General features: G+C 43.5%; 2 protein-coding genes across 25 annotated transcripts in view; one reads left to right on the top strand and one right to left on the bottom strand.

Moving 5' to 3' along the window:
* Positions 1–13,301, bottom strand: part of EMSY (EMSY transcriptional repressor, BRCA2 interacting) — a 63,787-nt gene extending 50,486 nt beyond the window's left edge. For 8 of the 24 annotated variants that reach the window (XR_015705168.1, XR_015705167.1, XR_015705166.1 and 5 more), the window contains exons 1-5: positions 13,094–13,300; positions 12,273–12,509; positions 3,279–6,170; positions 2,054–2,162; positions 1,628–1,712 (exon numbers count right to left, since the gene is read on the bottom strand). Coding sequence is in view for 21 of the 24 variants with exons in the window: in XM_087759335.1 (XP_087615461.1) it covers positions 1,628–1,712; positions 2,054–2,162; positions 3,279–3,544 (460 nt within the window). In the remaining 3 variants the exon portion in view is untranslated. Of the gene's footprint in view, positions 1–1,627; positions 1,713–2,048; positions 2,163–3,278; positions 6,171–6,703; positions 6,859–12,272; positions 12,510–13,093 lie in introns of those variants that run through there. The other 16 variants (XM_087759333.1, XM_087759341.1, XM_087759340.1 and 13 more) reach the window with 8 other exon arrangements.
* THAP12 (THAP domain containing 12) lies at positions 12,929–26,311 on the top strand. The gene is made up of 5 exons (XM_087759342.1): positions 12,929–13,128; positions 20,269–20,389; positions 21,986–22,093; positions 23,121–23,157; positions 23,439–26,311. The coding sequence occupies exons 1-5, from the start codon at positions 13,040–13,042 to the stop codon at positions 25,385–25,387; spliced, it is 2,304 nt and encodes a 767-aa protein (XP_087615468.1). The 5' UTR covers positions 12,929–13,039; the 3' UTR covers positions 25,388–26,311.
* Positions 26,312–27,472: the final 1,161 nt, after the last annotated feature.

Below are 27,472 nucleotides of genomic sequence, written 5' to 3' on the forward strand. Positions count from 1 at the left end.
CTTTTTAGAAGCTAGTAAAGATTACAGAACAGCTATAACTAGCTTCCTCACCCTTACGTCTACATAGCAATCGCTAACTGGTGCGCTCTCTTTCCAACACGAAACACATCAAACTGCCAAAAGAGGTTTCACAAATAAATACCATCATTTCAAGTGTAAGGCGCTACCATCATCCCTTTATTCAGTTATAAGCCACGAACGCTGCAGAACACTAGGTATTGCACACCTCAGGGTGCATTTCAGCCTCACCTACACCACTGCATTTCACTCGTTACAGATCACCCCACTACTGCTGAATGGTCAACCAAATAAGATATGGGGCTGAGAGATGGAAAAGCAGGACTCTATAAAGCCGATGAATATTGCTGGATATGACTGTTAGACAGCTATTCGCTCCCACTGCCCATGCTCTTTCCCCCTCCAGTCTTGTGGTGCCTCTATTTAAACCAAGAGCTTCTCTACCCTAGAAGAGACACGGCTGCTCCAGGCTCTGATCCTCTGTTACTGGCAGGGCCCCCTTGTGGGGACACAGCTCATGCCAGCAAAAAAAAAAAAAAAAAAATTTTTTTTTAAATTTTTTTTTTCCTGTCAGCCTAGGTTATGTCATTGAAGGAGGTGTAGCTGCAGTTCTGTTTGGCTCAGCTGCACCAGCAGGGCTCTGCCAGCACACCGCCATCAGCTGGGCTGGGAAGTCTGTTTTTTTTTTTTTTTCCACGCTCCTAGCCAGCAGAGCTACGTTAACAAAATTTAGTAGCACAGATCCAGTCCAAATCTTTCGGCATCCTGCACTTTCTCCTAGTTTTCATACTTCTTGAGCCTCGCTTAAGACCTAGGGCTGTCACCTTAATGGATGTACAGCTTCGTTGCAATGTTGCGCGCGACATCTGCGTCAATGTCTGTTTTCAACAGAACACAAATCCCAGATTCCCAAGAAATGAAATAAAAAGAGCAAAGCGAGGGAAAATAAATTCTCAACTCTCAGAAAATAAAGTGGATGGCTTCATGATGTACGAGAAGCTTGGCACAGTTAAGAAGTACAGCACTTCATCTTTTAACATTCAAGTAAAATGAGAACAAGAAAAGCTGTGATTTGACTGTCACAGGAAGTTAGAGGCAGTCTCAACTTTCTTCCTGACATCATCTCTTAGATTATGCTCCTCAGAAGAAAGTCTGAAAAGAAATCTAAGGGTTTTTTCCCTTCTAATTCTACCCATCATTTAACTCGCAAAAAAATCCTTAACTAAATAAAAAGAAATTCAGCTCTAAGAACTCAAAAACGACTGTGCAAGATCAAATCAGTGTCTAACAAAGGATTCTCTCTCCTGTGGCAGCCAACAGTGGATGTGAGGAAAGAGCAAATATTTTTATTACCTTCCAAAATACAAAAGCACATCTCCTTGTACACATGTATTTACAAGGACAGAGCACAAAAAAATCTCCCAAAATATATCTGTTAGGCAGGGGGTTTCAGATATTCATAGACATTTGAAACAATGCAAAAAGCTCCTGTTGTTATGACAGTTAAAAAAGAACATTGTTTTCACACTTCCCTGATAATCTGAGTAACTGCAAATCACAGACCGTCACAATTTTTTTCTTCTCCTGTTTCAAGTCTTTACAATAATACCTTTAGTACTTGAACTCGGTCCCACCGTGTCAATTAAACCAGGGTTCCATGATTTTTTTGGTACAGAAAGGTGCCTAATACAGAACTGAAAGACAAACGAAGACACTCCCCTCACAGAGTATCCTGTTGCATGTTAATAGTCGTAAAAAGAACAGCAATGCAACACTGCAAGATCGAGGCAGAGATGGACCAGGACATCCATGGTTCTACCAAACCAAAACAATTCTGCTCTATTCATTTTGCTCAGGCAGAGAGCATCTGCCAAACATCACTTTAAGCCAGGGCTGTCAAACCAATGACACATGCAAAATGCAGGAAATGACTTGTAAGTTGCCTGTAGACATATTAAAGTATTTCATGGAAGCAGCAGGCAGGCAAATCTTAAAAGGGCAAACATACAGACCCACAAATTGTATCTTACTGTACCCAGTTTGCGAAGGATCCTCTTGCATTCATCTCTGCTGAGATCCAGAAGAGTTGGCCACACCACAGGCATCTTTCCCTTGTGTTTGTGCTCCCACAGAGCTCAGCCTCGCTGAAAAAGGAACATAAATGCAGTAAGTGCAAATCCATCATTTATTGATTTCCCAAGCCGATTAATGTAGACTCTCCTCAGCCTGCTCCCAACTCCACCGACAGGTTCGCTCCCATCCCTGCTCCAACCTTTGTAATGGCTTGCTTTGCCATGCAGGAATTCAGCAGTTTCACAAGGGCACGGACTTCCTATACTCTCTTGCTCAGATCCATCACCCAAGCCTTTTTACCGAGTTTCCTATCTCCTTCCCAAGCCTTTTTTCATGCTGAAACGCTCTCCGAATTAATGTTCAAGTCTCCTCCCTCTCTTTATGCACAGAGCACCTATTATAAGAACTCTTCCAGCTAACCGCACGCCCCCCTTCCCCCCGGGGAACGCATTTTAGCACTAGCCTATTATATGACAGAATGGCAAAAACACCGTGAAAATTTGCTTTCCACGTACCGACACCAGCCCCCAAAAAAACCCAAACACGGGAACACCCCCTCGCCCGATCGCATCGCGGCGAGATTCCGGGGGTGGCGGGGAAGGAGGGAGCATCTCCCCGTTGCAAGGAGGATAATAAGGGGAGAAAAAAAAAATAAAAATAAAAAAAAGAGGAGCCGGAGGCGAGCGGGGCGAGTCGGTGTGTGGCAGCCCGCGGCCGCGCCGCGCTCCCCGGGCAGGGAAGACGGCGGGGGTGGGGGGTGAGCACCGGGAACAAAAGCCCCGGCGCCGTCGCACCTTCCAAAGCGGGGCTGGAAGGAGGGAGGGAGGGAGGATCTCCCACAAGGGCGCCCGGAGGCGGCAGCCGCCACCCGGGGACTCCCCCGGCCCTCGGTGCGGGGGGAGAGCGGGGACCGGCGGGAGCCAGCGGCGCCGGGTCCCCCCCGGCTTCGAGGCGCAGCCGCCCCCGAGGCCCCCGCCGGCGTCAGGGAGGGAGCGGGCGGCGGCCGCTTCCCCGCGGAGGGGCAGCGCCGGCGGCCTGCAGGCGGGGGACGGGGCGCGGGCCCGGGCCCGTGAGGAGACGGCGGGTCCCCGCCGTCCAGGGAAGGGGGAGCTGCCCCTCTCCCCGAGGGGAAGCGCCCCAGGCGAGGCGGGGAGGCACGGCGGACGCTGCCGGGGAGCGGGACCCACCTGCCCGGCCGTGCCCGGCACATCGAAAGGCTCCTCGGCGGCAGGGCCCCTCCTCCCCCCCGGTGCCGCTCTCGGGTTTGTTTAGTGGCGGCGGCGGCGGCAGCGCTTCCCCGGGCCAAGATGGCGGCGGGAGGCACTGCCCATGCGCGGCCGCCGCGGTGCACGCCGGGAGTTGTAGTCCCCGCCCTCCCCGGCCACCACCCGCGGCGGGTGAGGAGATGGAAGAAGCGGGTGCCAAGATGGCGCGGGGGGAGAGCGTCGCGCATGCGCGGCGGCGCAGGGCGCGCCTGGGAGCTGTAGTCCTCTCGGCGTTTGTCGACGCGGTGGGAAGCGGCGCCGGCCGTCCCGCCATGGCCCGGCGGCCGCGTACGGGCGGCGAGAGGGGACAAACAACCTCGCGCGTTGTCCGCCCGGGGCCGGGGCGGACCAGCTGCAAGCGCGGCGTGGTTTAAACGCAGCCCACGTACCCCTAAACTTTAGGCATTAACGGCTGACCGCCGCTTCTGCAAAGAAATCTGGCCAAGGTGACATCAGCCCTGACGTCATTTGGCCGTTTCCAGCTTTCTGACTTCAAACCGGCACGGGTTACAGGGCTGTAGTCACCACGCTTCTGTGCAAACAATAAGGTCATAAAATCCACGCCCTCAAGACACATCCACAACCGGTCTGGGCTTTTTTTTTTGTTTGTTTTTGCTCCTTGCGGCAATTCACCGCGGAGCAGAGCAACCACCTACTCCCCAAAACCACCAGCACCCATTTCGGAGCCCTGGGCCTGGCAGCTCTTTTATATAGAGCAGTGATTATAACTTTTTCCTGCAGATTTCCAAGAAAAGCACTAATTTTATCTCTTTTAGAGTCCTTAGATCAGATTAGAAATAGAAAAGAAAATATCTCGGGGGTGCAGCCGAAGCTTAAAAACAATGCACCTATCTGTCTGTGGCTGCGTCTTGCTGCGAGAAAGCAAAAAAAAAATCTGCTCCATAAAACTGTCTGCAAGGCAACCGCTGGAAAATCACAGTAAAGCCCCTTCAGGATGAGCTTCTGCTATCAGGTCTCCATCTCACAGGGCTTCATTTTTGCTGCAGGCGCTTGTTTTCCACGCTTCATCTCGCACGCTTTCTGATTTTGCAAAGCGAACGGGCGCCCTGGGGCCGGACAGTTTGATGAAGAGGAGGGCAGAGCTCCTCCTTGTTCTGCTCTCTCCCAGAAAATCTCATTTTATAGTTTGCTTTCAAAATGTCAGAAACAGCTGGACGTTCGCTGAGGCGAAGACAAGGCGGATGGATGGTATGTGCTGAATCGCAACACCTATTTCCCGATCTCCAAGTGCTGTAATTTCCACCTAACTACAGATAAAAATGTTTCTTCCCTGCGATCATTGATGAGCATTTTCTCACTTCCAATTTCCCATTGCTCTTCACAGCGGTGTAAATCTCAAGTACTTGAAAACAATTAAGCTGAACAGTAAAGGAAAGTTAGAACAATTTTCCTTCTTTTTTAATGCCTTCCTAAACAAGAACCAGCTGAAGGCAAGTAGCATCATCTCTGCGTCATACAACCTAATAAAAATAAACGTCCTCAGCTTTGCACAAAACTGAGGGAGATGCAGACCAGGTTAGTGCCAGAAGTTGAAGTTTTCCTTTGCAGGTCAGAGACGCCACTGCAAACCGGTCTGCAAATGTGTCTTTTAGGTGGATTACTCTGGTCAATAGGAACAGGCAGGACAGCCTCGCTGCTTCCCGGAATAAAATAACCTTTTTCAGGTTTATTCGTCAGCTGTAGCTGCGATGCTCCAGCAGAGGATCAGGTTTATCACATCTGAGGTGTTTAAGAGCTGACCCTTATATTTGTAGAATAAATCATTCCGTGAGCAAGAAACTACCAAACCCTCTTTTTTTTAAGAAAATTTGTCCACTAAGGAGCAGATTTTAGCTGAATGTTTTGAGTTTGTGTGCTCTCATACACGCTCTCCAGTGAAATCTCCGCTTGGAGAGAGCTGATACATTTTCTCAGCCTTGCTCAGCAGCTATAGTCATCAAAAATTAGATCAATTTGGTATTTTTTTTAGATCTTTAGGTTTTTTTTTTTTCAAATGTGGATGAAACTAGCCAACGGGATCAAAAGTTATTATGGGCGAGGTGGACAGACGCACACTGACACTCACGCACATGCATATGTATGTACTCAAGAAAATGGCATACGCTTCATTTCCTTCAGCAGACAGAAGAGAGATGTAAAAAATGAGCTGGTTATGGGTGAAGTGTCTGAAGCTGCGATTGCTGCGTTTCTGCAGATGTCGTAAGATGATTTCCCAGAATACTTCTTATTTTTATTAAGGATGAAGACCCAGACTCGGAAACATGCGAGAGAGGTCCAGAAAGTCCAAAGTCCGCTTGTAGTTCTGGCAGCACCGTTGCCATTTACTTCAGATTAACCTACGATCAATTCTCTATTACCCATAAAAACGGGAGGGCTGAGATACCATGAAGAAAGAAGAAAAACCCCAAACCACATAAATAATGAGTGTTGAAAAGTGTAAGTAACCTGAAGCAAGGCCAGAGCTCTGCAGTGGTTGATCAACCGGGATGGATCCACCAAGGTTGTCCCTGCAGAGAAGCGGAGATGAGTCCCAGGGGATGCACCAGAGCTACCGCTGAGCCCAGCAGGCTTTGGTCAGGAGGGTCTTCTGGAGTCACGAAGCCCTAACCGGTCCCAGGAGCAGCACGGATCTTTCCAGCAGATTAAATTAAGGTTATCTGCACTCAGAATGACGGCACGCAGCCAGCTTGGATCTTCTAGCCTAATCCAGGGAGGTCACCCGAAGGAGGCTGAGGCTTGACAGCATTTCTTTCTGTCTGATGAACAAAATGTCAAGAGTGTTCCAGTTATATACTAAAAAAAAAGAAAATAAAGACAATATGGTTTAGGCTTACTTCATTAATACAGAAAAACGAGTAAGTGTCCCACAGGTGAAATTTTCTCAGTAAATTCATGTAAAATAAACAAATTCATTGTGGGTGAAGGAGGAAAACGCCAAATGTGAAAATGCCAGCATTTTTTTCTAGCCTTAGTTGCCTTCCAGACATTAATCACTTTCTTAGTTCTCATTACCTACATCCTCGGGCTCTGAGTCATCAGTTAAGAAAGCCCAAAATTACAGAGCACTTTGACTGTTCAGAAAGCAAAACAAGAGAGAAACTTGCCGATAGCAGCAACTTTTCGTTGTTTCCTAAGGAGGCAATGCTCAAAAGTGTAAAAAAACCACAAGGTAAAAGTAATTTGTAATAATCCATTTTATTTTGCAGTTGAGGCAAGCTAAGAACTCACATCATTAAACCAGCTTCAAGCAGTTAAATCACTGAATTTTTGTAGCTTGGTGATATTAGGCTGGTGCCATAGCTCTAAATGTGTTAAGAACGGCTCACCCTTAGCTTTCCTGTTACAGCCAGCAGAGATGAAACTGGGACTCATCAGGACCTGCAGGATTCTTCATCTGACGGTGACCTACTGAGCAACCCCAGATGAGTTGTATCACCTCTCTTCTGCCTCCGTTTTCCATGTTTATAAAGCATTTTAAAAACTAATGACAGACGGTGATATACAAAAGCCACGCATTATTATTTATAACAGCATACTGCTGGGTATTCTTTTTAAAAATTCCCTCAACTATATGCATTGAAGCAAAATTTATTCCTCCTTCCAGTAAGGGAAAGAAATATAGTGACCATCAAGCACTCCTACTTTGTATTAAGTTCTCTGTGACCTGACATCCTCAGATCCCCATCAACTTAAATAATATGATTCTCATCAATTACAGGCACTGGTCTAATTAATTAAACTTTCTGGGCACTTAGAGAATAATCTACGTCGCACCACACCTCCTTCTATCCCCCAAGACAACGGAAGAGGGAAGACAATGAGCTGGAGCTTGGAAGCATCGGCGGTGAGCTGGCCCAAGGGAGGAGCGGGGATTTTTTCACGTGGAGAAGGTGATTTGTATGCAGCCCAGGTCAGCAGGACAAAGCTGCGCTTCTCAGCTCTTCGGGGGCTCATAGGAAACGAGCACGGCAGCCTCGCTGCGGTTCTCGCTGGATTATTAACTGCATCTCCACTTGCATCGCTACAACCTGATTGATACAAACTCTGAAATAATCCTTTTACTTCAGAGCAGCCTCTCCAGGGTAGAAGAGAGGCACATCAGCTTGGTACTAAACGAGAACCATGCACAGCTACTGCAGCTGCCTCTTTTCTGCCACAAACGGTGAATTTTCAGCTTCCAAGAGTTGGTATTTTCAAAAGTAAAATTGGAAAATCAAGGAAAAAAATATTATTTATATCAGCCTGCCAGCAACTGAGAAAAGAAGTAAGAAACCCACTACGCTTTTATACTAAGATGAATGCAACATTGTAGGTAATTTAAATTTTTAGGGAATTTAAAGATGGTTTAAAGTATCTTTCATGTCTTGCATAGGAGAGAAATAGCCTGGATTCTAACAGAAGTTAAATAATGTCTTGGCCTTTTTTTATTTCCAAGTTAAATGGCCTAACCAATGGAGTTTCCACTTCTCCTAAGAGGTTATTCAGTGACTCGATACGCTTTCCTGACAGAAGCATCTCTATTTTAATTTAATTCTATTGCGCTCAGACCACTCCTAAACTCTCTCTTCCTCCTCAAACGCTTTCCCCGTCACATTTTTTCTCCTGGTGAAGATAAGAGCAGAAGCCTCAGCAACATTTAGGCGCTGGCAGCTTGCCAGAGAAGCCTTTTATATACAGCCTTGTCAGATACAGAGATTGTCACCCAGGACTATTTGTATTTAAATCCACAAAGATATTTCAACTGCTTTCACTGAAGATAGCTTTGTGTTCCCAGTTAATAGAGATTTCCCCCCCCCCTATTGTAAGTAATACCTGTTATATTCAAAATATGTATTTATTTTACAAATCGTAAGAGCTTCAATGCTGAAAGTACCCAAATTCAGCAAGGCTTAAATCCATCAAAACGCCACCGTGCATCGAGCTGAGCACCTATTTAAACACTTCACTACACTGAGGCAAAAACTTGATTATATAACCTCAGATAACGAAGAAAAACCTTCATTGTGTCATTCTGCGGCATACCGAAGAGCGAATTAAAGCCAGTACCCGCTGCAATCTAGGGAGGCAGATGCAAACCTCCATCCCCTTTGTAGCACGCTGTATTGGTGAAGAATGTATAAACTTGCTGGGAAGGAAGCAAAGGCGCTTCTCAGAATAGAAAGCGTGGGAATAAGGCAAAGTATTAAAGTTATCGCTACGCTGTGCAAGTTGCGTCCTTATCTATGGTCACATACGCGTATTACAAACCATTGGTAACTCTAGTGTACTTCTACAATTTGAAGAACACGTCCCAGATTAGCACTTAGCAGAATCCAGCCACACTAGGACCTGATTTGTGTTGTATTTTAGGGGAGCTTGCACGTTTTCCCTCCAGTTGCACTTCCAAGCCATCGACAGAGTGTGTATTGCTTGGAAGTTCAAGACAACTCATCAATGAATGATTTGCTCCTAATTTGGCCTAAAGATTTTTACAAGGCTAGATGGGCTATATAAATGCTGAGGAAGCAAGTGAACGTATCAACTGTAAAGGACGTATTCCATCACTCCGGAGACCAGACAACAAAGGCAGCTCCACAGACAACAGGATAAACAGTTAACGATCGTAACAACCTAACGGCCACTGAAACTAGGCATTTGCTTATCTGGACAACCACCGACCTTGGTTTTCCTAGCAATACGATCATTTATAAACTCTTTATGCCCAACTCGTTTTGAAGGATCCTATTCATTTTCTGTGCCCTGAATTCAAGACATTCTATTGATCCCGGAACACCTTGTAAACGAAAGTTTACTTAAACATCCAGTATTGTTGCAGGGTGAAAATAGCAACAGAAAAGGAAAGCAAATTGGTGCTGAGTTTGCAAACCACCATCAGTAGCATCTCCGTCACTGCGCAGCCTTCACTGAAACTTCGGGAAAAATTCATGTACTTTTCAAGATGTTGGTCTTAACACCGGTGTTTAGCAAGGCTCGTGCAGACAAATAAAGATAACCTGTCACCCCTGGGTCGGGGCAAGCAAATAGGGAAAATAAAAAATGGCTCAGATTCCCTCACTTTAACTCCTTCATGGTGATATAAATGTCTTTGTCTTTCTGTTAGCATGTGCTGCCCACAGAGCAGCAGGGTAGGCTGTAACCATCTGCTTGGGCTGGCTGGACGCTTCAGAAACTGCAGCAGCTCAGGTGGAAGCAAGGACTGGACTCAAAGCAGTTGTTTGCAATTTAGAAGGCTGCTTTCCTACGCAGGGAGGGAAGCAGCTGTAGGCCAGAATACAGACTGCTATGAATAAATCGCTTAGTACAGGTCATTTGGAAAGCTGTGCCTGTGCACAAAACCACGTCATTTGGACACAAGCAACACCCTCGCATGAAAGTACAGTGTTGCAAAGCCAACAGCCCTCTGGATTTCCTCATATTGAAGACCTGATACAAAACTTATGAAAATCAGCATTCTTTGAATCAGAATCATTAAAAAAAACCAAACCAAACCCAAAAAAGATCCCAGTGAAATAAGGAAAATGCAACAGGAATTTGGTCTGATAACCCTTGAATATCATCACAGGCATCACTAACTTTCATCTGCAAAAAAATAACCCTGAAGGAGGAGCCAGCATGCTGCATTACTCCAACTTAGGGTCGGAGTTAAGTTGCATATTGGTCACTAGTATCGCATGTTCCGTGTGCACTCACATAGTCTCAGAGGTCCTCGCTCATACGGTGTGCAAGACACAGTTATTCCCCACCTTTGCCTTCTGTTCTGCAGAACTGTAGGCAAACCCTGGCCATAAACAAGTTGTTTTTCATCCCGTCATTGCGAATTTCAGCAGGTCTCAAAGGGAACATGGATACAGATCTACAAAAATACCTCTACGGGATCAACCTGATGTCCACTTAGTTCTTACAGACAGGTTATCCCAACAACATTGGAGATGTATGACTTGCAAGAGAATATAATAGCAGTAAGAGTCATGAAAGAATTTCAGACTTCAAATACTCTCTTGCGAATAAACTTTTCATAGCAGGAAACCTGCAGGAGTACACAATCGTACCTAAACAGTACAATCGGAAAATAAAGGCATACTGACTTTCACCCTGGGAAAGAGACATGCTGTTCATTTCCAGAAGTACATTAAAGAGGTTATTTTACAACCACCATTACGTGATATAGAACCCTGGATTTAAGATACAGCTGACCTTAAAGGCACAGCGGAGAAATTAAGAAATTAAAAAATCCATGCGCACACACAAAATTCCTTTAAGAATAATTTATCCAGAGAATACAGATTATATGTACAGCACTACTAATACAGTCTATAATCCCTATTCAGTGTCAACAGACAACAGACAGAGACACTTGGAAATATATTGCGAGCAATACTTGAATAATCTGGAGGATTATTTAAGACACAAAATCATCAGCATACAAATTATGTATGTACACTTCAAAGGCTACTCTGCAGGAAAAAACAGGTTTTGGTGATTTCTGTACTCTATGACAGAGGCTAATTTTTGGAATTTCCAACTAAGTAGTAATGTAAACTAATTTTCTTTAAAAATAATGGGCTTCTCGTAATATTGTTGGGTTTTGAAAATAATGTAGTTCATTTTCTTTCCATTACATAGGAATCACTTAAAAATGAGTCTCCGCATAAAAAACATCATCCAGCAGACTTCAGTAAGCTAACTTTATGCACAAGTCATTGCATTCATTTCATTAGGAAAGCTCATATGCAAATATATACACATTGAGAAGATAACAGCCCTAACATGCTTGTACAGCGATTCAAATGACACAATATCAACTGAAGCTTCAGTCAGAAGCAGCAGTTCAGAGATATGTGCCATGGTTAATATCTTTTTAATACCGACCTTATAACGTTCTGGTTTTGCTCGTTCAGAACCCTAAGGAGTTTCAGCATGCATGCACTTTTGTTTGGTGTATCAATTTGGAGGAGACAAGGCCCTTCAATCTTGGGCAGAAGATACTCACAATTTTCTTATTATTTAAGGGTGAAGAAGTATTTTTTCCTACTGAAACAGGTTTTAAGTGTTTTAAAATTCACACTAACATTATGCAATCGTGCTCCTAAACTATTTCTGCAATTGAAAATGATCCTGCTCTCTTTTTTGTGTTCCCTTTCACCAGCATGAACATTTATGCAATCAGGTGGCCGTTACCTGAATTAAATCTAACCTAACGGAAAATGAGCGTATTTAAAAAAAGGTTACTCATCTGATTAACTTCCTTATACAGTTCACTGTATATGAATGTTGGTGACTGCCCAGTAAAGTGAAAGCAGCCAGGTGCAGCTAAACTTATCTTTAGCATTGGCTTAAATGACTACTCAAAACAACTTAAAAGGAATGAACTCGGCTACATGCCCGAGTTAGAATTCTGGCAAAGAATTAACACCAAATAAATTGATGTTACTGAAATCACTCCAATGAAATATGTTCTGAGACTCCAAGTCTGAAGGGCACTTGATGACAAGGCTTCCTCGTGGAAAAGACAGCTTTTGTCCTACTCATACTAAATAAAAAAGTTTAGAAGGTTTTAAGCCAGCCAGAAGGAATCAAATGAGTAATTTTTTTTTTGTTTTTCCATTATGCACTTTTTTGAAAACACATATACTTCGGCTATTTCACATATTTGGATTATGCTTCCTAAAGCCCAACAAATCATAGAATCGCTCATGTTGGAAAGGACCTCTGAGATCATCGAGTCCAACCGTTAACCTAACTGCCTGGTCCACCTCTAAACCATGTCCCTAAGCACCATATCAGGATGCCTGTTATGTGATTTTAAAGATATATAAAAGATGGATCAAAGCTGAATTCTTACACCATAGCATTATTACACCTGAAACAATCATCATGTGCCATTGACATTTATACCTTTCACAGCTGCTGCGTCTACTCCCTCAAACTACCAGCAGACCGCATTTGGCGAACGAGTCTTTTTCTTCTCCCACCTCTCCAGTTTCCTGTTTTTTTCTAAGCTTTCTTTCATTTTTACCCGTGACAGACCTGGCAAAGCCACCACGCTAGGTATACTCCCTGCCTGATCACTTTATTGCTTAAAACCCTGGTGGTTTCTCTCATTATCCATCCGGGCTGTGGAGTGACGCCTTCCTAAAAAGCAGAACAGAAGAAAAGAGACAAGATGCAAAGATTACCACCTCATTCTACGCCCTAGGTTCGTTTTTAAGGTAAATATACGCAACGGAGCACACGCACACAGGCCCTGCTCTCGCTGCAGGCCGCCCCTGCCTGCCCGCCCCCCCCCCCCCGCGCCTCTGCGCCTGCGCGGCGCCGCCGCCGGCCGCTCCGCTGCGCGCAGGCGCGGCGTCACGCCGCGCGCGCTCGGGGCGGCGCCCCGCCCCCGGGGACGCATGCGCACCCCTCCTCCCGGGCCCCGCCGGCCGCCTGGGCGCGGTGCACTGTGGGAAGGAGGCGGCTCTTGTCCCGGCGGAGGGCGGCGGTGAATCCTCCCGGCCGCTCACAGCAGTGTGGAGCCGCTTCCCCCCCCCACCCCCCGCCTTCCTCCCTCCCTCCCTCCCCCCCGTCCTCCTCCTCCTCCTCCACCCCACATACACACACCCCCCCTCCTCCTCCCTCCGGCCCGCGGATTTAAAGGGGCAGCGGCGCCAAGCCGGGGGATCATGCCGAACTTCTGTGCGGCTCCCAACTGCACCCGCAAGAGCACCCAGTCCGACCTGGCCTTCTTCCGCTTCCCCCGGGACCCGGTCAGGTGAGACCCCCACCGGGCACTACCGGCGCCGCCTCAGGAAGGCAGCCCGCGCTGCGGAGGGGCGGGTTGGGGAGGCGGGCCGCGCTCGCCTCTCCCCTCAGGCCCCGCCGGCCCGCTGCGCTCCGCTCCGCCTGAGGAGACACCGCGGCGGGGAGGCGCCTCCCTCCTTCCCTCCCCCTTCCCGCGCAACCCCTCTCCGCGCCTCCTCACCTAGGCGGGGCGGGGGGGGGGGGAGTCGCCGCGGTACAGGACGGGGAGGGACGGGGGTGTGAGGGGCCGGCGGCCGCCCGGAGCTGCCGGCTCTCCTGGCGGAGGCCGCCCCGGCTGTGGCGCCGGGAGGGCGGGGCTCCGCGGGACCCTCCGGCCTGCGGCGGGGAGGCGGGAGAGGCGCTGCGCATGCGCGGCTGCGGCCGCGTCTTCTCTCCCCGGGGGGTGCGTGGGAGTGAGGGTGATGGGTGGCGGTGCCGCTCCGGGGGGTGGCGAGTGAGGGGCCGAGGGGCTGCCTGGCCGTGAGGGGCTGCCTGGCCGTGAGGGGAGTGGGGGGCTGAGAGAGTTGGGGGGCTGCCTGGCCATGAGGGGAGTGGGGGGCTGAGGGGAGTGGGGGGCTGCCTGGCCATGAGGGGAGTGGGGGGCTGAGAGAGTGGGGGGCTGCCTGGCCATGAGGGGAGTGGGGGGCTGAGGGGAGTGGGGGGCTGCCTGGCCATGAGGGGAGTGGGGGGCTGAGAGAGTGGGGGGCTGCCTGGCCATGAGGGGAGTGGGGGGCTGAGGGGAGTGGGGGGCTGCCTGGCCATGAGGGGAGTGGGGGGCTGAGAGAGTGGGGGGCTGCCTGGCCATGAGGGGAGTGGGGGGCTGAGGGGAGTGGGGGGCTGCCTGGCCATGAGGGGAGTGGGGGGCTGAGAGAGTGGGGGGCTGCCTGGCCATGAGGGGAGTGGGGGGCTGAGGGGCTGCCTGGCTGTGAGGAGTGTGGAATGGTGTGAGTGAGTGCCTGGCTGTGGGGGGGCTTGAGGGAGTGAGGGGCTGCCCGGCTGTGAGGGGTGTGGGAGGGCATAAGGGGGTGCGTATCTGTTAAGGGTGGGAGGCAGCGATGGGATGTAAGGCTGTTAGAGGTGTGGGGCAGCTGGAGGGGTGCAGGAGCAATGGGATGAGGCAGGGGAACCCATGCATCCTGGGGAGCTCACGCAGGGCCAGCACTGGTTCAGGTGGGGGAAGTCTGTCAGTCGTACTGTGTGCACTGAGGTGATGTGGCGCTGGACGACGAGGTGTGTGCGTGACAAATAGGACACCGGTGTGACAGGCAGCTGTCACAGGGTTGCAAGGAGGATGGTTGGTGGTGAAGCATCATAAGCAACAGCAGAAGTAATGGGATATTCAAGTTTCCAATGGGTGAAGAGCAGGAATGGCGCACTGGTAGAGCAAGAAGTGTGTGAATGAGAGGCCATGGACAGTACCATGAAAAATAAACCATGCACTTAGACGTAGAAACCCCCATGTAGAAGCTCACCTTTAAATCTAGATAATGCTCTTAAAATCATTTGTCTTAACTTGCTCCTCACAATTTTGAAAGGTGCACAGGCGCTAGAGCAATACCAGTTATCTCTCTCCTAACAGTAGGTAATTAAGGCTGAAATTTTTGACGATTTACACATGTAAGTCGCTTGCTTCCTTCCTTGACGCTGCTTGACCTGATTTGTGGAAAAATTCAAAACCCATGGGAATTGAGGGTACACGTGTTTTTCTGAGAAAACAATCCCCTGTAAGTGATTTCAAAAGAAGACACAAAAAGCTCATATAGGTAGTAGCTGCTGCTTAAAGCTGTGTTTTAGCTCATATAGGTAGTAGCTGCTGCTTAAAGCTGTGTTTTTGCATGTTGTCAAGCTCTCCTGGGTGAATGCAACGCCTTGCATTAAAGCTGGGATAACCAGACCTCCTGATGCCCACACACCACAAGGTTTTCTAGTACGATCCATATTGCATATGTTCATACATTTAATGAAAACTGAAATCGAAGTAGTTGATTGCCTACTCTTAACCTTTCATTTGTGTGATTCACTCCTAGCATTGTCTCTTTCCACCCTCCGTCCTGTGAGAGCCGCAGGTTCTTGCACAGTCAGATGTGTGGAACTGAAGAGATTTGGTGCTCTCTGAACTTCAGTCTTAATTTGTAAGGAGTCCATGCTGTAAAATCTGGGTCATGTCAAGTTGTGCAAAATTGGTCAATACGTGACAGCTGTATGAAGAAAATACCTCCTTCAGTTTATAATTTTTCTATTGAAAGACATTTTGAATGAATGTTTTCCATGGTAGCAATACAGAGATATATCAAAAAATATGCAGTTAATTAAACAATGCACTAATTTTAAAGATTTTTTTTTTTTTAAACTGTATTTTGGAATTAGACTACTACTATTAACCACCATTTGTGGAAGTTTAGAAATGAAAACCTTTTGAAAAAAATCAATGCGTGTCAGCTACTATGAGTTGGAACAATATAGATTTATGGATGTTTTTTTTGCAAGCATTAAAGCAGATCGCAGACGTGGTTTTAGGAAGCATGTGCTGGCTTACATTTCTACCGTGTGAGTAAGCATGCTTTCTGAGTGCATAGCTACTTCATAATCCCTTTGAAGTAGTTCAGGCTAATATGATTAATGTTCCTGTAACAGAATAGTAGAAAGTAGAGTTAAAATTGATCCTGAAGGATCATTTAGACCTTTGCACTGTCCAAAGGAAGGATAAGCTATACCTAAACTGTTTCTAGCTTCTTTGTCGTGCTCTTAAAAACATGGAGCGATGAAGGTGACACTCTTAAGTTCTCTACAAGTCTCCCCCCCAATATCCTACACCTTTCTCGGTTAAACCTATGTTAAAATGTCGGAAGCTGATCATATATTCTGTTTTAACAACAGCATTTGAAGACTGGTAAATCCATGCAGCCGTTTGGCTTTGTAAACTGGAGGATGTTTAGTGGTTTATTCTCCTGTTTGAACTCTGGCAGTCTTCTGCAGTTGTAAATGACAATGTGTCGCTTGTACTGCTTGCTGTCATAGAAACCTCTTACCGTTATAGGTCAGGCTGGTCTGGCGAGCAAAGTACTTTATGCCAAGAATGCGGTGTTTGCACTTGGCAGCTTACAGTGAGAAAGTTGAGTATAACGGTATTAGAATACATCTTTTTAAAAATTAAAATTTATTTTTAAAAATCGTTGATGAGAAATACGTAGTCCCAGGTAAATTGTCTGTACTACCTTACTGCTTTCAGTTTTTCCACAATAACTGAATAATTGCCTTTACGTTTTCCCAATTCAGTGCTAAGCAGTTCTAGTTAGGCATTCCAAGTCTCATCTTTTAAGCGTTAGCAAGTCTGTGAGAGCTAACCCGTTAGTTAAAGCTAGCTTCATTTATTGTCGCTACCTGAGAAAACGAGAAGGGGTGCACAGATTAGGCTTTGAAAAAGAACCAGCTGCATATAATGGATGGTACGTAGTCTTTTCATATCAAAGATTAATGTAAATAGCCTCTGTTACCCCAATAAGGATGCATATTTTATAGTTTATTTATACAGTCTAGGCAGTGATCGCCACAGTGAGATCTGTTTGTTTAACCCTCATTCGGACTCTGTTCGTTATGGTGGTTTGAGTAAGGTGAGGTGTGAGTATTTAGAACAAAGTACTTCTTAAGCAAAGAGATGCTGTTCTCCTGCAGCTGACCGATATTGAGGCAACAGCAATGGGTTACACTCTATCCGCACCTAAATAAAATGCCATTTGAGCTTCCATGAGATGTCAGCAGATCTCTGAGAATGTAATTTTGTGACTGAGGAAAACCTTAAAAGCTAATGAGCAATACCTAAGCAGTGGTGTGATATATTGCATTGAAATGGCGCTTAATTTGTGCCAGATATTTTGCAACTAAAGCACTTTTGCAACAGTATACGACGTGCGTTAGATGAACGCTAAAAACCGGAGAAAATTTTATACATAGTTTTACTCTAAAATCTTTTTAATGGCTGCTTGGATAATACCATGCAGAGCTTTGCTGGGTGATTTCAGGGCTCTGACCTCCTTTCTCTTTGTTCTTCCATTCCTCGTTCCTCGGAGAGCATTCAGTTTGGAGCCAAACTCATAGCAAGACTGAAGGGCTGAGTTCAGACTCAGATGGAGCTCGCATGTTTGAGTCCAGTCACATAACCTCCACCATCTCCGTCTGGTCCTGTAGCTACCTGAGAAAATGTCAGCGCTCCAGCCTTTGCCAGTAGAGTTTCCTAGATGTCTAGAGCTCCGATTACTGATCTGCTGCTCCGATGGGATGAGGAGCTTGGTGCCTGTGTCTGATCAGGAGCCGCAAGCTGGGGCTCTGCATGCCAAGGGCTTCTTTCAAATCGTGTGCTTAGACAGTGTTGCCTTCAGCACAAAAGGCAGCGGCCACAGCCACTTTTATGTAACTGTAGAAGAAGTTGGGAAGGGAGAGGAATATTGGGTGGTGAATTTAATCTTTGTGAGACTCATTTTCCAAGTAAGTCCCCTCTGAAGAGCTCATGGTGTCTTTTGCCATCACTCATTACTCTTGGTCTGGTCCCTAGCTATTGCTGGTATCTACTTAACTTGTTCCCTGGTTGGCAGCAGCATCAGAGGTGAAGGGATTCAGGCTGATTTTTGTCTGTCCTTGACAACTGTCTGCCAGTTCTAGATGCACCATCGCTGCCACCGGTTTGTGCCCGTGTGGTTGCCTGGAGGCGATTCGGAGGAGTTATCCTCATGTTCAAAAACAAAGCTCTGACTTTGCTCCCTGGCAGTCTTCCTCAGCTTCCCTGGGTCACTGAGGGAGGCAGGTGAGACCACTAGGGTCAGGCTCTTCCTCTGGATACCCCTCTGGACTGAAACCCTCCCCACTGGCTATAGGGAGGCTCATCAGCCCGATGCGATCTCCTTTAATGAGTTATCTAGTAATCAGCAACCACTCAGAAAGTACAAGAGCCGGTTTCAATATAATCTGTATGCTAAAGGTCCCCCATGTAAAAAGACCGTGTTTATAGCGTTTGGTTAAACGAAGAATGCTCTCCTGTTCTCTTGTTGGTGTGATTGCACTGTCCAGGCAAGAGTACGAGATCTGTGGTGGCAAAAAACTGAGCAAGAAAAAATATTTTTTTTCTTATTATTATTTTAAGTCATTGTTGAGGATACTATGAGTAGATCTATGAGAGCAATATTAGAAATGATCCCTGTTTTATGGCACTTGCTGCTACAGTTATTTTGATATTTTGCATGAATGAAAAATTAAGACACGCAAACGGTCCAGCCAGCAGAGATCAGAATCCAGGATTCCCCCCTTTCCTCTTCGCAGTTGCCCTTTATTGCGCTCAGTTAAAGTAGAGGTGATGGTGAATCCACTCAGAGCTGTGGATTTCCTCATTTGGGCGGCCCACCAAAACATCTGGCGAGACAGCCTTCATTCCTAAATTGTTGAATAATCACTAATTATTTTTCTCCCTCCTCGCTCCTGTGAGCAATAATTCTGCGTTTGCGGTCAAAAATAATAAAAAAAATTGCTTTCTTGTAACTTCTAGCTGTGTCTTGGGTCGGGACCCCTCTTCTTTTTAATTTAGGAATGAAAAAGAAGATTTAAAGCCTTTTGTTTTTAAGTGGACCGAGTCATTTTTTCACTTTCATGAATTTCAGCAATGATTGGGTTGTGGGAAGATCTCCCCCACTTTGCCCTGCTGAAATAGGCTCTTCATGTAACTTCTCTGTGTAGGTTTCTGGAACTTTGTGGACATTGCCAACGTGTACCAATTAAAAATAACCCCAACACAACACTTTAAAATATGAGTCCGTCTTGAAAAGTATGTAGCAAAGTGATGGAGTGTGAAGTAAAATAAGTCACTGAGACTGTAGTGAAAGTTCCTTCTCCTTTTTGCTGTAGGATTATTGTGATATTACTGTAATTCTATATAATGTAGTTGTCTCTGGCGTTCTTGAGTTTGTCTGGGGAAAGATCTGCCCTTGGAGGAATGGGAGCTTGTGTAACCACTCTGTACAGTTAGGGTAATGAACAAATCCTCAGTCGTGTTCATGTGAAGGTTTTTAGTCATCTGTACTGCACGTTTTTGACTCTCTGTTTACATATGTGCTGTTGTAAATTGGTGGCTCTGTGATGCTACGAGGTGTAACCAAGTGCATTAAAATAATGCTGCTTCAGAGGATTATTTTTACAGGAAGGAAATTGCTTTCTTTTAAAAAAAAAAAGCACTTTTAAATACAGAGATATCAATAGCTGTTGGAGTCTTGTTGATTTACATATATATTTTTACTGCACAAATAAAATAGTGGATGAGTTTTACTGGAGTAGCTGTGCAGAATAAGTATAGACTGATGCATGTTGTTGCTCAAAAATCCGTAGCAAGAAAGTGATTGCATAGACCCCGTTGGGAGAAGTACAAGCTGTTTAATGCATTTGCATCAATTACTGCAAGTGTTTACTCACCAGAGGAAATAGTATCTTGCGTATCTAAAAGGAGCCCTATTAGCAGGGGAAATGTTTCTTTAGCTTTGTGTTATATCTCGGAGAGCTAATCCAAAGCAGAAGTAAATGTTGTAAAAATATGCATCTAACAAAAACTTCAGGCGTGTGAGCACCGTCTGTAGAATGATTGGGTTTTTATTTTTATTATTTCACTTTTCAAAAATCTGCTCTAAACTCCCCAATGGCCACAATAAGTAAGAAGAATGCTGTATTTTGGAGGTAGGCAGAGAAGACAACTATTTTAATCGCTGTCTTCAAAAGCTTTATGACTTTTGTCTACAAGCCCATCTCTTTTAACTTTTCTTTTTAAGATTAAATTCTTCAGGATGAAATGGTCAGGTTTCATGAGCAACTGTGTTACGATCTGGTGTGTGTGTGTGAGAGAAAGGCAAAAACGCATAAATTCAGGGAAAAGATTCCTGAATTTGCTGGGGTGGTGGTAAGTGGTGAGCAAAAGGAGAAAAAACAAATTTTTAAAAAGATTTAATGGTACGTTGCAACAGAAGGTGTACAGAACTTTCCTTAGCCTTGCATAAAGGGCAGGGCTCACTGGACTCCGATTTTGAGTACGGTTTGGAATTGTTTTATCTTAAAACTAGCTAATTCTTTTGCTTACGTGCAGATGTCAAAGATGGGTAGAGAACTGTCGAAGGGCAGATTTAGAAGATAAAACTCCAGATCAACTCAACAAGCATTACAGATTGTGCGCTAAACATTTTGAGACTTCTATGATATGTAGAAGTGTAAGTAAAACCAAGCATTTGTTTATTGCATCTTGCAAAATATGACTAACGTTTTTCATCAGAATGTTGCATTTTAATCTTTGATCTCCTGGGTAACTGGTCCTTGGGAAAATTAATCTCTTAGTCTTAATGGAGATCATTGTCAGGGTCCAGGGTACCGCACAGCCTCGCAGATGTTGGCACAAAGGATGAGGTGGAAATGAGCAGTTGGGGAAGAGAAAAGCAGGGCTGCTTCTGCCGGTTTAATATGTTTGTGGAGCCCTGGTCTTCACTGCAGTTCTTTCCTCATGCGAAGCAATGCTCATTTTGTTTATTGTCACTAGATGTTACAACATTATATAAATTTATTGGGTGTAAGTATGTGAGTTTGCATACTTCTAATTATTTAAAATCATTAATGTGCTGTTACGAAGTGTGTACGTGGTTACGCATGGTTATGATTCAGTTAAATTACACTCTGTTGTGGCCAGGAGATTTAAACATTCTTTACATCTGTCAAGCTTTTGGTTCCTGTTATGTTTTATCCAGCTAAAATCATGACACTGTTTCCTGTTAATGAAATAATAGCTTTCAGTTCTTGTTAACAGGATAACACTGACTCTAACAGCGTATGTAACAGTAGGACATGGTGGATTTGGGGCTTTGTGTCAAGTTTTAATTTCCAGGCTGAATTTTACATTGATACATAGGCAAAATCAGTCCTTTAGTTATGAAGGATAATTAAAATACGCAGGCCAGACTTTGAGCTCCTGGTGGTATTACACATGATTAGCCAGCATCCCAGAAACAAACGAACAAATGAATGTTGGAAGTAATTCTGAATCTGAAATGAAGCTTTATGAAACTCAGTTTGTTTAAAATATATTTCAATCTAATGACAGGTATAAACATAATCAGTTAAAATTCTGTATTTACTGGAAATGACCCAGTTTAGACGACATACGTTTACAATATATCCAAATATACAGTTTTACTTAAAATATTTTTCTTTACCTGCTGGAAACATTTACATGACCATCTAGAAGTCTTTTCTTCGTCCTGCTCGTTTGACAGATATATTTCCCTTCAATATGATCTTTCACGATAGTGTTTTGTGGAATTCATAAGTCTGCATAAAGAAGGAGTTGAATATTGTTATTGTGAAGATGGTTATGTGGTTGTTTCTAGAATTGTGAAATGAGTGATAAAAACCGAAACTCAATAGTAACAAAAGGTTTCCTTTCTGAAGCATAGATGTCTTTTTATCCAGAAAAAAAAGGTCATGATATTACAGTATTATTTATTGCATCTGGGATTTTTGATGTGAAGATAATGGGGATAAAGTGTTTGTGGTTTAGGTTGGGGTGGGGGGCTTTTTTTAAATATCTCTTTTCATTTTCAGTGTTCTTTTGATAACTCACAATGTGAATTGCATAGGATAGCTTTCTCTTCGATTTGAAACATCAGAAAATGAAAATACCTTTTTTTTTTAAAAAAAAAGGGAAGAATAAAGAAAAGGAGGGGAGGCGTGGCATCTGAAATTCTGGGGGCTTCTTGTGCACACACAGTGAGATCTTCCCAAAGATATCCCTAATCTAGGTGTCTTTCTTTTAACAGAGCCCTTACAGAACGGTTTTACGGGATAATGCTGTGCCAACTATATTTGATCTCACGAGTCACTTGAACAATCCCCACAGCAGACATAGGAAAAGGATAAAAGAGCTGGTAAGTTTTTCATGTAAGACTATTTTTTTTTTTAATATTGGAACAATAAAGGTAAGTAAGTTCATGTGAAACTTTTGTATAAAAATGTCGAATAATAATATTAGCACTTGAATGTTTGCACTTTCTGTACTGCCTATTCTGGTATCTTTTTGTTGATTATAAGTTAAATGCCCAAATATTATGCTGCTAAAAATTTTACCTACTAAGGAAGATTGAATGAAATAATCTGGGAAATGAAATGTGCTGATCCAGAGCTGATTCTGTCTTCCAAAGAAAGTGCATAGCTTCCTGTTTCTTGTTATTACAGCGCTAAATGAATATAAGTTATGCATAGTACCCTGAAATTCTTGCTACGTCTTGATTGTGATCTTCAGTTCACCTGTTTAACTTTTGAAGTCTGCACCAATTCAGACATGCTTGTTTTAGCCTATTGTTCTGAAAAGATGATCCATGTATAAAACCAAGATCAAGCAGGTTTTTGTAGAATTGTTTTGTCGATACCTCTTTTGTGTCGTTTATAGAAAAAGTGTCTCTAGGTCTCTGTGGTTATAAGTATACTGACAATTAAGAGGAAGTCGACTCCTAAACTCTGCTTATATGTTGGAAAATCACAGACAATTTCTAAATGAGTTGGACTGAGTCTGTTTATTGACTAAAATAGAGTTAAAACCAGTTCTGTCTGCTGGCAGTGCATGTTCAGATTGAAAGAGAATTCTTTAGTGGAATCTATTTACTGATAATTACAAAATACACATTGAACAAATTCCTAATATAAGCATGGGAATCTTAGCAGTAGCAGCAAACTGTTCTCATGTAGTTAGTAGCTATGTGTTGTGGCAGCAATAAGCTACCTGAAGAAACCTCCTTCTCTTGGATTTTCTAGCACTTTTTGGTAAATATTAACACTCTTAAAATGGTCTCATCTACAATATTTGTATCTGATCTTGATGTGTTTTAGTATTTTAAGGTCATGTGCTAGACATTATCATCAATATAAGGTTTTTTTTTTGTTTGTTTGTTTTTTAAGAGTGAAGATGAAATAAGAACACTGAAGCAACAAAAGAGTAAGTGAAATAATTGAGTTCATAAAAAACTTTGTTTACTAAGGCTGACAGGGTAATGCAGGACACATAACTATAAGTTTATATGTATCAGGAGGATAATTGAGTTGCTGCTGGATTCAAACAGCCAGTCTAAACTCTTTCCAAAATACTCATTCACTTTTAAGCTGGAAACATTCTTTTCTGGACTCCAGTAACTTAAAGGTAATGGGGATAGTAGGGAAAAGCAACTGTTAGGTTTTATTCATGTTATCTTGACACTTACAGTATTTTACCTTTTGTAGTTGATGAAGCCTTTGAACGGGAACAGGCAACTCAAGAATTGAATGAAAGCAACGAACAAAATACTGTCTCAGAGGAAGGAGGGGAAGAACAAGAGGAAGAAGCTGTCCCCTTAACACTGGAAGAAAGAGAAAACAAAGATTACCTTAAATCTTTGTTTGAAATTTTGATCCTAATGGGTAAACAAAATATTCCTTTGGATGGCCATAGTGTTGATGAGCTTCCAGAAGGTATTTTTACTTCAGATAACTTTCAGGCTCTACTGGAATATAGAATAAATGCTGGAGATGAAGTTCTGAGGAAACGATTTGAGATGACTGCAGTCAATCTTGAGTATTGTTCAAAAACTCAGCAGAAACAAATGCTTGAGATCTGTGAAAGCTGTGTTAGAGAAGAGACGCTGAGGGAAGTAAGAGACTCGCACTTCTTTTCTATTGTTACCGATGAAGTAGTAGACATAGCGGGAGAGGAACATTTGCCAGTGTTGGTGAGATTTGTTGATGATTCTCATAATCTAAGAGAAGAATTCATAGGCTTTTTACCTTATGAGGCTGATCCTGAAATTTTAGCTGTAAAGTTCCACACGACTATTACTGAAAAGTGGGGTCTAAACATGGAGTACTGCCGAGGTCAAGCCTACATCGTCTCCAGTGGATTTGCTTCGAAAATGAAAGTTGTGGCTACAAGACTCTTGGAAAAGTATCCACAAGCTGTGTATACGCTGTGTTCCTCTTGTGCCTTAAATGTTTGGCTGGCAAAATCTGTCCCTGTAGTTGGTGTTTCCATTGCATTAGGAACAATCGAAGAAGTTTGCTGTCTTTTTAATCAGTCTCCGCAATTACTAGTAGAACTGGACAACACAATTTCTGTTCTTTTTCAGAACAATGAGGAGAAGGGTAACGAGCTGAAGGAGATCTGCCGTTCTCAGTGGACAGGCAGGCATGATACTTTCGAGGTTTTAGTGGACCTCATGCAAGCGTTGGTACTGTGCTTGGATGCAGTAAGCAGTGACTCATCCGTCAGGTGGAACAACTTTATTGCCGGTCGAGCGTTTGTACTTTCAAGTGCATTAACAGATTTTGACTTCATTGTCACTATTGTAATTCTGAAAAACGTTCTGTCTTTTACAAGAGCATTCGGAAAAAACCTCCAAGGACAAACATCAGATGTGTTCTTTGCAGCTAGCAGCTTAACAGCAGTGTTGCATTCTCTGAATGAAGTGATGGAGAATATTGAAGTTTACCATGAATTTTGGTTTGAGGAAGCAACAAATTTGGCTACGAAACTGGATGTACAAATTAAACTCCCAGGAAAATTTCGCAGGGCACAACAAGGTAACTTGGACTCTCAGGTAACATCAGAAAATTACTACAAAGAAATCCTTAGTGTCCCCACAGTGGAGCACATTATTCAAGAATTAAAAGACATATTCTCAGAACAACATTTAAAAGCTCTTAAGTGTTTATCGTTGGTGCCCTCCGTCATGGGGCAGCTCAAATTCAATACATCTGAGGAGCATCACGCTGACATGTACAAAAATGACTTGCCGAATCCAGACACACTTACTGCTGAGCTTCATTGTTGGAGAATCAAGTGGAAGCACAGAGGAAAAGATATTGAACTTCCAGCCACTATTTATGAAGCACTTCACTTGCCTGACATAAAGTTTTTCCCTAACGTTTACGCGTTGCTTAAAGTCTTGTGCATACTTCCAGTGATGAAGGTGGAGAATGAAAAATATGAAATAGGACGAAAGCGTTTAAAGGCATACCTGAAAAACACCTTGACAGAGCAAAGGTCAAGCAACCTAGCTTTGCTGAACATAAACTTTGATATAAAACATGACTTAGATTTAATGGTGGACACCTACATTAAACTCTATCCAGATAAAGTGGAATTTCAAGAAGACTTTATTCCCTCAAACAACTCTGAAGTAACAGAAGAGGCTTAATTTTTTAAGCTCTAACCAATCTGTTGAAACAGCTTTTTCTTAATTAAGTTTCAACGCTAAGAAAAAAACCTGTGAAATCTATAAAATCACTGCAATTGTATTTCCATTTTAGGTCTCGAACTGAAGGAGCTGTGGTCAGCAGCCCAAATTACGTTTTGTTAGTCTGCATTAAATGTGTTACGCGAACAAAACCAAGCCTGAAAATAAGCCCATGCTCTTGGCAGAGATGCTTTCTGCATCTGATTGACTTAACTAGGTGCTCGTTTACTTTATTGCATCTTGGAAAAAGTACATTGTGATTGTAGATCTGATGGGGCTGTTACATATTCGCTCATGAATTAGGATAAGAAAAAAAACCTCAAAATGTTGAAAAGAGCATAATCCATTTCAGTTCTGTTACTTAGGATTTTATTCTTTTTGAAAACTTTTAAAAAAAAAAAAAGTCGTCTTTGATGTATATTTAATTGGCATTTTGGAGAGTGGCTGCAGCTATTGCACGATCCCCGTGCTGTGGACTGTTCTCGGGTAAGGTGAATGTTAGTGGTATAGAGGTACGTTTACGGTTTCATTGGAAGAGTCAACCTCTTTAATCTCTCGATGACTGTTTACATTCCTTTGTGTGAGACACAAAACTTTTTTTTTTTTCTTTAGGCTTTTAACAGGCATGGCAGGAAATTCCTAAAAGACACTAAAATCTTAAAATCTATTCCACAAACCTTTAAATCTCTTCGTTCCACCCTGACTCTGACACAAACCCGTGCATCTTATTGTCTGTTTATTTGTAAACTCACCCAGGAAAGATTAAAATAAGAGTTTGTTGTTTGTCTAGAAGTAAGATTGAAAATATTGCTGTTATTTTTGGCAAGAATGAAACATTTTTGTACAGTTTATTGCAATTTAAAATAAAATGTGAATTGCTTTTTACATAGTATTGAATTTCTTAGTAAAGCTGTGCTTCTTTGAGAATGTGTATTCTTTTGTAAGGTACCTTTTAATTTTGGCAATTTTATCTCCGTTGTTTTTGCGATTCTAGTGAATGGCATTGTCTTAAGACAGGAACCTTTGTGTAATAGCACTTCTGATCTGTATGTTCTGCTGAAGGTTTTTTAAAACATTTGGAGATAGCACTAAATACAGTGCTTTTAATTGTCAAGTTCTGTCTAACTGCAACAGGTGGAAATAGCTTGAAATGGTTGAAAAGTTAAGTTTTGCAGCTATCCTGATGCATGCCAATTTTATAACTTATTTACAGTTGTCCTTTGATGTACTTTCCAGTTGCAGTGGGAAAGACCCCCAGCAACAGAAAATTGAATGACTGTGCAGACTATGACAAATAGTTCTTAATGTTTTAGTACAGTTAAACAATAAGAATAAATTCGGAAAAAAACCACCAACCTTTACTAAGTAAGATTAGATATTAAAGTGGCTATGTACATCTTAAGAAATGCTTTCAGGAGCTTTTGTTTACATTGGAGTAGTAAAAATTACTCTTAAAAAGTATTATCTTTTCTTTCCACTGCTATTTGTATATGCTTTCCGGCATGCTTTCATGTTAATGCAATTGTTGCCTCGATCAGTAAAAAGTGTTTTAGCTAACAACTTGCTCTGTTCCTCTGAATATATGAAAATAGCCCAAATCTATGTTAATGCTATAAAAAAGAGGCTTTTTTTTTTTTTTAATTAGAAGTCATATGGAAAATTGTCTTTTTTTAAAGAAGATCTCAATTACAATTTTAATAGAACAAATAAATAAAAAAATCTTTCCTATCCTGGGAATGTCTGCAAGTTCCTCTGCTAAACACGGCAGTGCGAGGTGCTGGTGACCTCTGAGCCTGTGGGCCCCGTATCAGTAAAGTCAGGTTGGATGAGCCCAGGCTTACGGGCGTAATCGGAGAAGGAAAATTGATACCCAATTGGCCAAAAGAGCTGAAGGCTACTTTCTAACTGTGTAAATGAGATCTTTTTGACCGATGTACTGAGACAAATTGAAGAAGGGAAATGCAGTAAACCCCTCCTTTAGCTACTGAAGTGTCTTCTGGAGCTCAGCTGAGACATAGTTATGACTAGCATTGCTAATTAGCTGGC

The sequence above is a fragment of the Nipponia nippon genome, unplaced genomic scaffold (genome assembly GCF_047370975.1).
Source record: "Nipponia nippon isolate SJK-2023a ecotype South Korea unplaced genomic scaffold, ASM4737097v1 scaffold_2, whole genome shotgun sequence".
NCBI classification, from domain to species: domain Eukaryota; kingdom Metazoa; phylum Chordata; class Aves; order Pelecaniformes; family Threskiornithidae; genus Nipponia; species Nipponia nippon.